General features: G+C 36.9%; 1 protein-coding gene across 12 annotated transcripts in view; it reads right to left on the bottom strand.

Annotated features, from left to right (window-relative positions):
- The window catches only part of LOC105468283 (neurobeachin like 1), a 211,202-nt gene that overhangs the window by 40,381 nt on the left and 154,224 nt on the right, over window positions 1–16,597 (bottom strand). For 11 of the 12 annotated variants that reach the window (XM_071073225.1, XM_071073223.1, XM_071073222.1 and 8 more), the window contains 6 exons: window positions 15,243–15,347; window positions 13,047–13,142; window positions 12,212–12,336; window positions 9,671–9,811; window positions 4,363–4,493; window positions 1,454–1,563 (listed from right to left, as the gene is read on the bottom strand). In XM_071073225.1, the coding sequence (XP_070929326.1) occupies window positions 1,454–1,563; window positions 4,363–4,493; window positions 9,671–9,811; window positions 12,212–12,336; window positions 13,047–13,142; window positions 15,243–15,347 (708 nt within the window). The remainder of the gene's footprint in view (window positions 1–1,453; window positions 1,564–4,362; window positions 4,494–9,670; window positions 9,812–12,211; window positions 12,337–13,046; window positions 13,143–15,242; window positions 15,348–16,597) is intronic. The other variant, XR_011609986.1, reaches the window with a different exon arrangement.

The following is a 16,597-nucleotide window of genomic DNA, read 5'->3' as shown; positions in this document are numbered from 1 at the left end:
TCCCAAGTAGCTGGGACTACAGGTGCACACCACCCACACTTGGCTAAACTCATTTTTGCTTTTTTAAATTTTTTCTAAATTCCTTATTCATGCATAGGGTTAAGGCTTACAAATAGTATAACTGAATTCTGAATTTTATAAATATATGCTTATTTTATAAATACATAATGATAAAAAATGTTTCCAAGTACTGGCTTAATTATTTTCAGAGTCCTCCAACATTTCAGCTTAGGTAGAGAATAAAGTGGGCTACTGTGGGGAAAAGTGGAGCCATCAATATCATCTGCAAGATAGCAACACAATATCAATGTTAAACTAACCCTCACTAGTCCTTCAATTCCAAATTAGGAAATTTAACTAAAAACTAATACTTTATTATTATTATTTTTTGAGATGGAGTCTCGCTCTGTCTCCCAGGCTGGAGTCCAGTGGTGTGATCTCAGCTCACTGCAACCTCCGCCTCCTGGGTTCAAGAGATTCTCCTACCTCAGCCTCCTGAGTAGCTGGGATTACAGGCACCCGCCACCACACCCAGCTAATTTTTGTATTTTTAGTAGAGATGGGGTTTCGCCATGTTGGCCAGGCTGGTTGCAAATTCCTGACCTCAGGTGATCTGCCCGCCTTGGCCTGCCACAGTGCTGGGATTAGAGGCATGAGCCACTGTGTCCAGCCATACATTTTTAAAGTGGCATTTAAGGTTTAGCTGCCTTTTTTTTTTTTTTTGAGACAGAGTCTCAAAAAAAATTGCATTCCTGTCACCCGGGCCATTGCATTCCTGTCACCTGGGCTGGAATGCAATGGCGTGATCTCAGCTCACTGCAATCTCTGCCTCGTGGGTTCAAGTGATTCTCCTGCCTCAGCCTCCTGAGTAGCTGGGATTATAGGCATGCGCCACCACGCCTGGCTAATTTTTTTATCTTTAGTTTCACCATGATGAAGTTTCACCATGTTGGCCAGGCTGATCTCTGAACTCCTGACCTCAGGTGAGGCCTTGGCCTCCTTGGTCTCCAAAAGTGCTAGGATTACAGGTGTGAGCCACTGCGCTTGGCTTAGATGCCTTTCTTTTAGAAGCTTAGTGAAATCCTTCAGAGAAAACAAAAATGTACTCATCCTTGTAGGACTTAAAATAAATGTGAAAACTGTAAAACGCCAAACCACACCAGCTTGGTGACTGGAACATTTACATATACAGCAGATGGACATTTTACAGAGCTGAAATGTTTAATATTTTGCTATATATATATATATATTTTCATGGTACTATACTACAGTCTCACTATATCAGAAGATTCATAGCCTCAAAATAAATTACCATATTGTACTTTCTAAAGTCAGCTTATATAATACATTACAAATTAATCTAGAAAAATAATTAAGTCAGATTATCCCATCCCCTGGAAAACACATCTTTTATCTTATTATTCTGTCTAATAACTAAATGCAAAAGTCTCACCAAAGCTTTCCTATGTTTATAGATGAAATCTTCAGCTGATTTAGCCCATTTGGGGAGAATGACATCATTTACTAATTCTCTGGAAACTTGTAGACGACCCAAGTTAAATTCTAAGACATGTAAAAAGAAACTGTATCAAATCATTGTAGATTATAATAAACAAAGTAAAACAAACAATAATAAGGGCACATTCCCACGCAAAACATTTTTTTCCTTTTAAAATTCTTATCTATTGGAGTACATACCAGTTAATTTAAAAACAAAAATAACTAGTTTTAAATTAGCTATTATAATGTAAATTAGAGTAAGAATTAAGTTGTTAAGCAAGAAAAGTGGGGGAAACTATAGCTACAACCCTTATTTTAATCTGACCAAAATGAAAAATTAAGTTTTCTTCTCACTCTTAAAATAATGAGAGGGACACAGTCCCTCTAATAGTACACTTACAAAATACAGCTCCTTAAAGCTTTTTGGTGTAACTCATACCTTAAACTCACTCACTAGAACAGTTATATTTGTCTGATGAAGAATAACATATTTACATACCACTATTCTAAAAAGATACTTGCATAATAAAGATCTGCTCATATGGTCAGAACATGGCATTTTGATAAAATTTCCCCAAATATGAGGGTTTATTTTTTTTTAATACAACGTGGCGGGGTAGAAGGGGGACTGTTAACACAAAAGACCTTTAAAAAAGAAGGCCTTAAAATACCAGTGTGCTGCCTTAAAATACTAGTGTATCACAAGTTGGAGAGGAATTTAAATGTCATAAAATGACAGGATGCACAGTGCCTTTGGTTTTATGTTAAACCCATCACAGTGTAGCAGATATTATTTGTTGCCCACCTGATAGTCATTCCCCCTTTTTATTTGCTAGCAGAACCTTTATTTCATTCAAGTGTCCATCTCTGCCCTATATTTCATGCCCATTCCAGGTGACTGGTCTAGGGGTTGGTATATGACCCAGTTCTGGAGAATGAGAAGTTATGAGGAAGAGTTTTTCACTCTTAAGAAAGGACACAATGGATTAACAGCCTCACTTATTTCTAAGATATTGTTGGATCTGCCTATGATGCCTAAAACTGCGTTAGGCATTTGTGACCATAAGAGGAACTAGCCAAAGTCAAAATACTCAGAATGGCACAGTGAAAATACAGAAAAAAAGTTAGCGTTGATGATGTTAAGCTATCTGAAATTTCCATACCTCAGGAATTTTATTATGGGAAACACTAAAATTTCCTTGTTTGCACAATTTTGAGCTGGTTTTATTAAATTTTTTTCCTAAAGGCATTCTGTTTTTCTTTGTTTTTAAATTTTTTACTCTTAAAGGCATTCTAATTGATATATTTACTTTCTGCCAAACAGCTCACCTCAAAGAGGCAATGTATAGTTAGAAGTGGAGGCCATCAAGACAATGGTGCTAAAGATAGCAACTCACTCTTATATAAATTGTTAAAGAGTACCTTAAGTTCTCTATCCAAATGTAGTCTGCTCATCCCTCCTATTCTAGATACTCTGCTTTAGGATAATCCAGTCCAACAGCTGACTGAGAGTTTAGGATCAGACTCAGACAACAGATTTACCTCATTTTCTGAAAGTCACCAATTTTGACTGCCTTACTGTGACGCCCTGCCTCCAACAGCCTGTTCCAGAGTACACAAAGTGACATTAAGCCCTGGATATGTTCTCCTCAGTATGAAAAATAATTGTACTGAATAAACGAAGGGTCAAACATTAACACTACATGTTAGGGCAGGGAAAAAAGTTGGCAATAACTCTTTAACATTGTGGAACCTCCCTAAAGAACACCAATAGTAAAAATATTGCTATTTTCCTTATTTGTACTTAAAAGTAAATGTAAAACTACCTCACAGGAAAAGAATTTGGACATTTAAAAATGTATTAATATTTAACTCCATACTTCTCTACTTCAAAAACATAAATTTTCAAATATTATAGTAACTTATATCCTGTCATTTTAATTTGCCTACTCTTGCATGCTCTAAATCAGGAGTTACCAAACTTTTCCTATAAAAGGTCAAAGAATAAATATTTTTGGCTTTGTGAGTGATATCATATCTGCTGCAACTACTCAAATCTGCTGATATGCTTACTTTGAAAGTAATCTTCTATGATACAAAAATGATTTGGCTGGCCGGGCATGGTGACTCACACCTGTAATCCAAGCATTTTGGGAGGCCGAGGTGGAAGGATCACTTGAGCCCAGGAGTTCAAGACCAGCCTGGACAACAAAGTGAGACTCCATCTCTCCAAAAATAAATGCGGGCATGGTGGTGCACACCTATAGTTCCAGCTACTCAGGAGGCTGAGCTGACAGGATTGCTTGAGCCCAGGAGGTCAAGGCTGCAGTGAGTAGTGATCACGGCACTGCATTGCAGCCTAAGGAAAAAGCGAGACCCTGTCTCAAAAAAAAAAAAAAAAAAAAAAAAAAAAAAAAAAAAAAAAAAGAGGCATTGGCTGGCTGTGGTCCAGTGAAACTGTATATATAAAGACATGAGTTTGCCCATGGAGTTGGTTAATAGATCTGTAGTCAGCTGATGGTTAGTCTAAATACTCACCTTATCTAACTCAAACACTTTTAACCTAAGTGGTATATATAGCTGAAATAGCACATGGTCATTTTTGCTTCCCTAGTAAACACTGTACACTATAGTCTGATAAATTCTCTTAACGATTCAAATTTGACTCCTTTAGCTTAGTTCCCTATAGCACTTCCCTGGAAGGTAAGACTCATACCATTAGTTCAGCCCTGTCACTAAGTAATCCATAGACAGAATGAATCTTAAATAATCTACAGGATATTATAAAAATGTCCTGAAAGACATTTTTGAGGCTCGTCCATTGGGACCTGCTAGTCCAATTTTTAATCCCCTATTTCTTACGATTTTGATTTTCCAAAAACTCTGGGAAATAGAAGAATTCAGGAATAAGTTCTTTCACATCATATGGATTATCCATGAGAGCTTGCCAGGTTGCAGGAATAGAATGGAACTGCCGATCTGCACAGTCAAACCTGCATGTAGAAATTAAAAGAGAATGTAAATATTGAATGAAATCAACAACAAGACATGAAACAAAACTTTTAGATTCCCTTCAGGGTTCCTAATGATTAGAGGTACCGTTTTCTAAATCTTCCTCTTTAATGCCTACACACACAATTTACTCTCCTTATTATGATAATCTCATAGTTGTCAGGAACTAAATACTCTAATTTTAATCACCAGTAGCACCATAGTTGAACTAGTCGAAAACCAAATCACACTGGAGAAAAATTTCACATAAATTAAATATAATCTTAAGAGTCTTTTTAGGGCCGGGTGTGGTGGCTCACACCTATAATCCCAGCACTTTGGGAGGCCGAGGTGGGCAGATTACCTCAGGTCAGGAGTTCAAGACCAGCCTGGCCAACATGGTGAAATCCTGTCTCTATTAAAAATACAAAAATTAGCCAGGGGTGGTAGCACACACCTGTAATCCCAGCCACTCGGGAGGCTAGCCAAGAGAATTGCTTGAGCCTGGGAGGTGGAGGTTGCAGTGAGCCGAGATCGTGCCACTGCACTCCAGCCTGGCCGACAGAGCAAGACTCTTTCTCAAAAAAAAAAAAAAAGGCATTTTGCTGAATAAAATTTATTATAGAAAGTGAATGTTATTTCAATATTTGAAAACCACAGAGTATAAATATGATTATAAACATTATAGTATCAATATACTTGGTTAATAGATCTATAGGAATGATGTTGATTTAATCACTGATATGTAAATATTTTTACAAACTCTTCTGCTTAAAACCAGAGAGTGAGTTAGGGAAATAGCTCTGTGGCTAAAGCTTTTATGTTTTACTTGCATAATCTATTGTCTTATTTTAATATTATTTTTAAATTAATTAATTTTATGTATTTACTTATTTTAGAGATGAGGGTCTCATTATGTTGCCCAGGCTGGAGTGCAGTGGCTATTCACAGGCACCATCATAATGTGCTGCAGTGTTAAAACTCCTGGCCTCAAGAGATTCTCCCACCTCAGCCTCCCAAGTAGCTGGGACTAAGAAGCCCAGGCCTGCTTCTGGCTTAATTTTATTTATTTAAATTTAATATGGGCACTGCGTCTACAGTAGGTGAATGAAGCTCAAGTGGATATGCTGCAATTGTATTATGCTTTCCCTAATAAAATAACAGTATAAATCCCTTCTGTTTTATTTCATTTGATATTGTTCTCCTGGATTTATTAAGTATTTAATGGCCTTGAGTCTAAGGTAAGGCTATGCACAAGGAAAAAAAGTGACATTAATGACCAATTTGTCTGTTGTTTTTTACACCTGTTTAATCTTGGTTTGAGGCAGAGTTGATCTTAGCAGAATTTCGAATTTAATTATAATTTAATTATAGATATCAGACCATCTAAAACATTATAGTATATAGTATATTCAAGAAGAGGTATAGTTTTGAGATAAAATTAACATATCATATAAATTGCTTGTTTTAAGTGGATAATTCAAGGGTTTAATTCAGTATATTCATAGTTGTGCAACTATCATCACAATGAATTTTACAACATTCTCATCACTCCAAGAAGAAATGTACCTATTAGCAGTCACTGTCCATTCACCCTACTCCCACCCTTGGAGACTGCTAACGTACCTTATATCTCTATGCCTATTTTTATTTCATTTTGCCTAGTCTGACGATCTGTCTATTTTGAATGTTTCATGTAAGTCATGTAATATGTGCCCTTTTGTCTCTGGCTTATTTCACTTGGCATAGTGTTTTCAAGGTTCATCCATATTACAGCATGTATCAATACTTCATTCCTTGAATTCATTCATGGCCAAATAATATTCCACACTGTATGGATATATCACATGATTCATTTATCAGTAGATGAACACTGGTTTGTTTCTACTTTTTGGTTATAAATTATACTGGTACGGCCCAGCTAGGTGGCTCATGTCTGTAATCCCAGCACTTTGGGAGGCCGAGGTGGGCAGATCACTTGATACCAGGAGTTCACGACCAGACTGGGCAATATGGCAAAACCCCGTCTCTACCAAAAATACAAAAAAATTACTTGAGTGTGGTGGCGCACACCTATAGTCCCAGCTACTTTGGAGGCTGAGGCAGGAGAATTGCTTGAGCCTGGAAGATGAAGGTTGCAGTTAGCTGAAACTGAGCCACTGCACTCCAGCCTGGGTGACAGAGCAAGACTCTGTATCAAAAAAAAAAAAAAAAAAAAAAGGCTGGTATGAACATTTATGTACAAATTTTTGTGTGAATACATGTCTTCAATTATCTTAGGTATGTATATAGAAGTGGAATTTTTAGGTTATACAGCAATTCTATATTTAATTTTTCTTTCTTTTTATTTTTTTGAGATGGTGTCTTGCTCTGTCACCCAGGCTGGAGTGCAGTGACATGATCTCGGCTCATTGCAACATCTGCCTCCTGGGTTCAGGCAATTCTCCTGCCTCAGCCTCCAGAGTAGCTAGGATTACAGGCACCCGCCACCATGCCCAGATAATTTTTGTATTTTTAGTAGAGACAGGGTTTTACCATGTTTGCCAGCCTGGTCTTGAATGCCAGACCTCAAGTGATTTGCCCACCTCAGTCTCCCAATGTGCTGGGATTACAGGTGTGAGCCACCACACCCAGCCCTCTATATTTAACCTTTTGAGGAACTGCCAGACTATTTTCCACAAAAGTTGCACCATTTTACATTCCCATTGGCAGAATTTATAAGGGTTCCAATTTCTCCACATGCTCTTCAGCACGTTATTATTTGTCTTTTTTATTATAACTATCATAATGGATATGAAGTGGCATCTCTCTGTGGTTTTGATTTGAATTTCCCTGATGACTCATGCTGTTGAGCATCTTTTCATGTGTTTATTGAACATTTGCATATCTCCTTTTAAGAAATGTTTATTCAGATCCTTTGTCTGTTTTTTCATTGGGTTGTCCTTTTATTATTAAGATATAAGAGCTCTTCCCCCTCCCTCTTTTTTTTTGTAATAGAGATGGGTGTCTCTCTATGTTGCCCAGGCTGAACTTGAACTCCTGGGCTCAAGCAATCCTTATGCCTCAGCCTCCTGAGTAGCTGAAGTTATAGGTGTGTGTCACCTCACCTTGAGTGTAAGGGTTTTTTATATATTCTAGGTACAAATATACAAGTCCTTTATCAGATATAGTTTTCATTTCTTTTTTTTTTTTTTTGAGACAGAGCTTTGCTGTGTCACCCAGGCTGGAGTACAGCGGTGCAATCATGGCTCACTATAGCCTTGACCTCCTGAGCTCAATCTATCCTCCCACTTCAGCCTCCTAAGTAGCTGGGACTACAGGTGCACACCACTACACCTGACTAATTTTCTATTTTTTGTAGAGATGGGGTTTTGCCTTGTTGCCCAAGCTGATCTCAAACTGATGGGCTCAAGTGATCCACCTGACCTGGCCTCCCCAAGTGTTGGGAATTAAAGGCATAAGCCACCATGTCTGGCCAGTTTTTACTTTCTTGAGGGTGACCTTTGAAGTATTACACAATCTATTTTTGAAGCTTTGTAAAAAATCATTTAGTCATAAAATTATTAAAAGCTGAAAAGACCCAGTGATACCTTATTGCATCTTTTTTTTTTTTTTTTGAGACAGTTTCACTCCTTCACCCAGGCTGGAGTGCAGTGGCACAATCTCAGCTCCCTGCAACCTCTGCATCCCATGTTCAAGCAATTCTCATGCCTCAGTCTCCTGAGTAGCTAGGACTACAGGCGTGCACCACCATGCCTGGCTAATTTTTTTGTATTTTTAGTAGAGATGGGGTTTCACCACGTTCAACAGGCCAGGCCAGACTGGTCTCGAAATTCTGACCTCAGGTTATCCACCCACCTTGGCCTGGGATTAGAGGTGTGAGCTGCCACACCTGGCCTACTTTATTGCATCTTATGAAAAGTATCTTCTATCCGATACTTTAATAATAATATTCCATTGTATGGATATATCACATTTATTTATTCATTTATCAGCAGATGGACACTGGTTTGTTTCCACTTTTTGGTTGTAAATTAATCTGGTATGGCAGGGCACAGTGGTTCACGCCTGTACTCCCAGAACTTTGGGAAGCCAAGGTGGGTGATCACTTGAGATCAGGAGTTCAAGACCAGCCTGTGCAATGTGGCAAAATCCCATCTCTACCAAATATACAAAAAAATTACCCGGGTGTAGTGGCGCACCACACCACACACATCTCAGTGAGCTGAGACTGCACCACTGCACTCCAGCTTGGGTAAAGGAGTGAGACTCTGTCTCAAAAAAAAAAAAGATGCAATAAAGTATAACTGGGTCTTTTCAGCTTTTAATAATTTTATGACAAAATGAATTTTTACAAAGCTTCAAAAATAGACTGTATAATACTTCAAAGGTCACCATCAAAGGTTACATGGTACATGTAAAATCTGGGGATGTTTAGTGATCTTAGGGCCAGAGTCTCTTCTTGAAAGCCAAGGCTCATTGTACATAGACAGAAATAAGGAACCCAGGCTAACTGTGAGAGATAAAAGCTACATGGAAAGAGAACAGAATAGGCAATATTTACATAGCTCTGGATTGGGTATGGAAGGCAAAATGGTTGTTAAAGAATAAGGCAACATGGAGACAAAACATGTATAAATAGGGAGCTATATGGAGGATTTATTGAGGAACAGAAGATTCACGGAAAAGCTGGCTTCCTTAGGATTAGGAAAATGTACAACATAGGTAAGTTATAATACCCACAGTGTAAATACAGTGGTACAAAGACTTGTTTGAGCTGCTGCAATAATATGAGTCTCTTATTGCTCCTCCTTCCATTCCTCATGATACATATTTTTAGGACTACACAGGCATAGGCATTGGCTTGGTTTGACTCTCTGGTGACGCCTTAGATTTAGCTCTAAATCAGATCTAATTATAAATCTCTCGTAGATTCCTCAAAACAGTAAGAATCACAAAGGTACACTGGAATAACACTGAAAAAGGAATTCTCCTTAAGTCACTGTGTGAGTCAGTTTGAGTGACTCATTCTCAAACTAGCTTATCTATTTTTAGCTGAATCAAAATTTAATACAGGAGAATAAAAAAAGACGTGTTACACAGCACATGACATGAAGGCAAACAGTTTTCAACACTAACATATAGTCATAAAAAAACAGCTTTTTTACTGAAAACATACCTTCCACTCTGAAGTTGGATGTGGAGGGTGGTGAATGGTTCTACACGAATGAGATAGTGCATGACCCCTGCAGAATTTGAATAGTGAGTACCATAGTGAAACTTATCAATAGTTCCCATAGGATCCTCAAAATTTTCATATCTGTGGGGAAAAAAATCCTTTATAACCACAATAATAAAATACATAAGGTTTTATAACCACAATAATATAAGGTTAAGGTTTTATAACCACAATAATAAAATACATAAGGGGGCATAAGTTTGTATTTTATTTCTGAAAACACAAAACACAAAATTTCTGATGGAGTTTTTAAAAAGTCCATCCTTATTCATATGCCTCATTATCAAACTCTGTATTCATATCATCATTATACTATACTAGCAAATGAAAAAAGTTTTATTCCTTAATACTTTTTTCTGAACAACAAAATATCATAAATACTTAATTCTGGAATAGTTTTTATTTGTTTTTATTTTATTTATTTATTTTATTTTATTTATTTGTTTTTTTGAGACAGAGACTCGCTCTGTTGCCCAGGCTGGAGTGCAAATGGCATGATCTTGGTTCACTGAAAGCTCCGCCTCCTAGGTTCACGCCATTCTCCTGCCTCAGCCTCCCGAGTAGCTGGGACTACAGGTGCCCATCACCACACCCAGCTAAATTTTTGTATTTTTAGTAGAGATGGCGTTTCACCATGTTAGCCAGGATGGTCTCGATCTCCTGACCTCGTGATCCGCCTGCCTCAGCCTCCCAAAGTGCTGGGATTACAGGTGTGTGCCACTGTACCCAGCCTGGAATAGTTTTTATTATGCAATAATAATACATGTTCATTGTAGGAAAAATTAGAAAACAGAATTAAAACAGAAGAAACTTAAAATCAACTATGATTCTATGTCCCAGAGATAACTAACACTAATTTTTTGGTGAATATCTATCTATCCTAATGTATAAATATACAAATTTTTATTTTACATAAAAGTGCTATATATATTGTTCATAACTTATATTTTTTATTTAACAATTTTCTACGGACATCTTTCCAAATGACTGAGTAGTCTATTTTTAACAGGTACATAATACTGTATAGATGTACCACAATTTAACTATTTTTTTACTTTTTAGACACTTAAGATTGTTTCCTTGTATTTTTTTTTGTTTGTTTGTTTTTTGCTAGTATAAAGCACTGTGATAATTAGACATCCTTTTGTGGCCAAGGTAACAGGAAAAATTAAAAAAAAAAAAAAAAAGGAAGAACCAGTCAAGAATTGTGAAAATTAATACCTAGAAACCTAAAGGTAAAATAAAAAAGGGATGGTGGATAGGAAAAAGGCCTAAACCAGATTATTACCAAAAGATATATAGTGATTCTTCAAGATCTATCACTGATACATGTGTAATTAGTCTGAATGGTGACATCTGAATTAGTGTGTATAAAATCCAAATAAGAATAAAAGATTTTTGTAGGCCATAAACACTGAATTTCAAAAACCAAAATAGTAATGGGTTCATTAAGCTGGGGCCAATTTCCTTTTATATACTAATCATTAATATTCAGGGGAATAAAAAAGTTTTCAGTTCAAAGCCATTTGTATCTATGCAAAAATGTACCACTAAAATTTAAAACAACTTGTATCTTTAATTACCAATAAAATAAGTTATTTATATGAGTATTTCCTGTAGAACACTGTTTTGAAAAATTACAAAATCTTCTTTCGGTTATTATCAGAAAAAAAGTTTGACTAATGGCAGTGATGGTATACACATATACCCAGCAAAGTTCCACTGGTAAATCAAATCAAATCAAATATTAAACATCGTAAAAATCCTAGGGAAGGTTGCAAAGAAAAAGTAGGAAAAAAAAGTACCATCTACTTTCATATCAATCTATAACTAAGTTAATTTGTAAAATAGTTTTGTCCTTATTATTAGAATTCAAAACTCAAAAGTCATCCCTAAGTTCACAGGGAGAAAAAGGGACATTAAAATCAGGTTACTCTTTTGCCTGTGGGCAGCTTGCTTCGAAAAAATTAACTGTGAGAAGTTGACAGGGTAGATCATAAACAGAACTATAAAATTTTCTTCTTCTTGTCAAAATGACATGTTCTAAACTGCCACACATCTACTCTTCTTTATTCACATTATTACTGAAAACACATCAGTATAAGTTGTATATCTACCCAAATATTATATTAGACAGATACTTTAATATGTTTGATTATTAAGTTATAAAGTTTGAAACATCTGGGAAGAAAAATTTCAAGAATTTATTACTCTTTAGCACATACTTATTACATGGTAAAAAGAAATTCTGAGCAATATCAGTTTAAATTTGGTGATGAAGGGAAATCAACACAAATATAGTCAAGACTTCTGAAGGGCAACCAAGATATTTTCAAGAAAACTTAGTGAAGTAATTATCAGACTCTGATTATCAAAAGTAGTAGTACGGTAAAAAAAAAATTTTTGGTTGGCCATAGCAAAAAATCAATACAAATTCAAAGAAGCAATGTGTATTTTTCAAAAGGAATAAGAAGTACTTACTTTTCTCGCATAGCTTTGGCATTTTTTTCATTAACTACCCCAATTGGTTTGGAAAGATCTCGAAATACTGCAGGGTTATTAAGGTCCAACTCTTCTGAAGTATAATCTTGTAAAATCCAGGGAAACTAAAAGAGCCATAATTTACAATTTACATATTCCTTCCTAGAGAATCTAATATCCTCATATCTAATATCAAATGGTTATCTAAAGACAAAAAGGGATAGTCTCTAAAAATATTTTTTTCCCTGTTGTAAATATCCACTCATCTTTAATTCAATAACCAGCAGCATTATTTCCTATAATTCCATTGGGATATTTTACTTTCTTTTTTTTTTTTGAGACAAAGTCCTGCTCTGTCGACCAGGCTGGAGTGCAGTGTCATGATCTCAGCTCACTGCAACCTCTGCCTCCTGAGTTCAAGCAATTCTCCTGCCTCAGCCTCCTAAGTTGCTGGGATTACAGGTGTGCACCACCATGCCCAGCTAATTTTTGTATTTTTAGTAGAGACGGGGTTTCACCATGTTGGCTAGGCTCGTCTCAAACTTCTGACCTCAGGAGATCCACCCACCTTGGCCTCCCAAAGTGCTGGGACTACAAGCATGAGCCACTGCACCCGGCCCCATTGGATATTTTCAGTGAAGTGAAAGAAAAAAGGATTTTACTTAAATTACTTTTCAAGCTTATATACTTGTTGAAAATAACTGGGTAGAAAACACACAGAAAGGCCAAAGGGTTTTTATACTTTTTAAATAAAAAATAAGTATCATATATATACTTCTGTGATTTATAAAAATGTAGGGCAATTCCACATTTATAAGGTTTATACAAAACTTACCACAGGATACTGTGCAAGGTCATTATAGGTTCGTCCTGCCATTGTATTTATTTGAATGAGGTAGTCAAAGTTCGATATCTCTCTGTTTACCCATTTCTAGACAGCACAAAAAAGAGCAATATCAACATTTAAAAATCTACATCTCTTAGACATTGGTAGGTATTACTGACAATAGCAAGAATGGGCTAAAAAAAAAAAAAAGTACAACAGGGAGATACATCAATATATGTTTCCTAAATTTACTTCTTTTAAAATATTCGTCTCTAAAAAAGGAACAGAAAATTCAACACAAATCTTATACCACAGTCTAGAAGGTCTTGATAAAAATTCTTCCCTAACAAAAAAAAAAAAAAAAAAAGACTTGTCTTTTCTTCAATTAAATATTTTACTTGAATACGTTAACATTTTTATTTTATTTATTTCTTTCAGAGAAATGGTCTCACTCTTGTCACCCACGTTGGAGAGAAGTGAAGCAATCATAGCTCATTACAGCCTCAAGCTCCTGGGCTCACGCAATCTACCTGGCTTAGCCTCCCAAGTAGCTAGGACTAAAGGCATGCCCTATTACATTGGCTAATTTTCTAAACTATTTGTAGAGATGAGGTCTTGCTTTGTTGCCCAGGCTGGTCTTAAACTCCGGGCCTCAAGTGATGTTCCTGGCTTGACCTCCCAAAGCATTGGGTTTACAGGCATGAGCCACCATGCCCAGAATAAGTGGATTAAAATTTCAAATTTTATTTTATTATTTCATTTTTAAATGATTTTTTTATTTTGGAGGCAGAGTTTCACTCTTGTTGCCCAGGCTGGAGTGCAATGGCGTGATCTTGGCTCACTGAGACCTCTGCCTCCAAGGTTCAAGTGATTCTCCTGCCTCAGCCTCCTGAGTTGCTGGGATTACAGGTGCCTGCCACCACGCCCAGCTAATTTTTTGTATTTTTAGTAGAGATGGGGTTTCACCATGTTGGTCAGGCTGGTCTCGAACTCTTGACCTCAGGTGATCCACCTGCCTCAGTGCTGGGATTACAGGCGTGAGCCACTGCAACTGGTCTAAAATTTTGAATTTTAGAAGGACTGTTCCACTTTGAAATTTTTGTTACAAATTGAAATTTTCATAAGTATGCATATTAAAAAAATACTATCTTGATATATTAAAACTACCCAACTATTTTAGTGAAACATTACATTAATTATCCTCAGAGGATACTTAGGTGTAGCCCAATTGTTCTTGAGTGCCAAGTGGAGGTATCAGCACTTAAAGAATCAAGTTTACTGCAGAGGCAACAGGAAATATACTTTATTAAATAAAACTTTTTTCACTGGCAATAGTAAAGAATTGCTGATGGGTCTTGAATAAGGGCAACACTTAAGAAAGATTAATGTGTATGTGGGAAAGAGCCAGGAGGCAACGACCCTGATTAAGAGACTATGAACAGTCCTGGAAAGCCAAAACAATGGCTTTCCTTTGCATGCTGGCAGCACAAATCCAAGTGATACGGGGATATAAATAAGGATATAATTCATGAGAGCATTAATTCACTTTGGCTGGTAGGAGAATTGGCATTTTTTGGCCCTTTCCAGGCCCTTTTTTCCTTTTTTTTTGTTTAAACCTCATGCATTGATTATTTTTATTATTAAGATTTTAAAACCCATGTTATTATTATTACTATTATTTTTTGAGACAGAGTCTCGCTCTGTCACCCAGGCTACAGTACAGTGGCTCGAATCTTAGCTCACCACAACCTCCTCCTCCCTGGTTCAAGCGATTCTCCCGCCTCAGCCTCCTGAGTAGCTGGGATTGCAGGCGCCTGCCAACACGCCTGGCTACTTTTTGTATTTTTCAGTAGAGATAGGGTTTCACCATGTTGGCCAGGCTGGTCTTGAACTCCTGACCTCAGGTGATCCGCCCACCTCAGCCTCCCAAAGTGCTGGGACTACAGGTGTGAGCCACTGCACCCAGCCCTATTTTTTAAAAAGAAAATTATTGACAGATATAACCATGAACTGAATGATACAGGAGATGGCAGGGGGGCACTGTCTATGTGAGGGAAACAAAGGAAGATTCAAAGATAATTCAAAAGATCAGTCTGAATGGAAGAACAGTAGTTGTAAAAATCAAAGAAAAATAATCAGAAGAAGTCAAGTCTTACTTAAAAGGAAGAGCAGAACAGTTCATTACAGACTATTACAATTTCCTACCTGTGTCAATCCTGATGCTTTGAATAACTCCTGTGGTGATCTGCTTCCATAATAACTATTTGGAGAATGAAGTGACAACAGTCTGCTATATATTTTGTTTCTAACCTATAAAAAACAGCATTTTATACTTTAAAAATTAATCAAGACAAACTTGGAAGATTATGGTAGTTACAATAGCTGTACTGAGAGACAATTCACCCTTTTAAAGCATACAACTTAATGTTGTGTGTTTTGTTTTGTTTTGTTGAGACAGTTGCTGTTGCCCAGGCTGGGTGCAGTGGTGTGATCTTGGCTCGCTGCAGCCTGGACCTCCCGGCTCAGGTTGAACCTCCATCTCAGTGTCCTGAGTAGCTGAGACTATAGGTGCGTGCCCCCAGTGCCCAGATAATTATTTTTGTATTTTTTGTAGAGACGAAGTTTCACCACGTTGCCCAGGCTGATTTGAAACTCCTGGGCAACAAGCGATCCTCCCACTTCAAGCTCCCAAAGTGCTGGGATTACATGTGTGAGCCACCACATCTGGCCCCAGTGTTTTTTTTTTTTTTTACTATATTCAAACAGTTGTGTGACTATCACCATTATCTAACTTTAGAAATTTTTTATCACCTCAAATAGAAATTCCATCGTCACAAACAGCTACTTCTCAATTCTGCCTCCTTCCCATTCCCTGACAACTACTAATCTAATTTCTGTCTCTATGGGTTTGCCTGTTCTGGAAATTTCATATAAACAGTAGATTATGGTTTTAATTTCTCTATTGTACTTGCTGAAATCAAGCCATGTATGTTTTACAAAAGTTATTGTGTATCACGGAAGGATTATTAGACTTTGAATTAGAAAACTTGCTCAAGTATACTTCAAATTTAGTTCTGCAATTTACTAATCATCTTGACAAATAAATTAATTTACTGAGTCTCATTTGTAAATTAAACATAATATCTATCCTTATAGTACTGTGAATTATTCAGGGCTATACACATGCAAAGTTATAAAATTCACTTATAGTTTCTTCAACTATTAAAAAAGGAATAATGGAATTTGCCTTTTTTTTTTTTTTTGAGATGGAGTCTCGCTCTGTCACCCAGGCTAGAGTGCACGGGCATGACCTCGGTTCACTGTAACCTCTGCCTCCAGAGTTCAAGCAATTCTCCTACCTCAGCCTCTCGAGTAGTTGGGATTATAGGTGTGCATCGCCGTGCCCAGCTAATTTTTGTATTTTTAGTAGAGATGGGTTTCACCATGTTGGGCAGGCTGGTCTCAAACTCTTGACCTCAAGTGATCCAGCCGCCTCTGCCTCCCAAAGTGCTAGGACTATAGGTGTGAGCTATCGTACCCAGCCAGAATCTGCTTTATTA

The sequence above is a fragment of the Macaca nemestrina genome, chromosome 11 (genome assembly GCF_043159975.1).
Source record: "Macaca nemestrina isolate mMacNem1 chromosome 11, mMacNem.hap1, whole genome shotgun sequence".
Lineage (NCBI taxonomy): Eukaryota > Metazoa > Chordata > Mammalia > Primates > Cercopithecidae > Macaca > Macaca nemestrina.
This window is presented reverse-complemented; position numbering and strand designations above follow the sequence as displayed.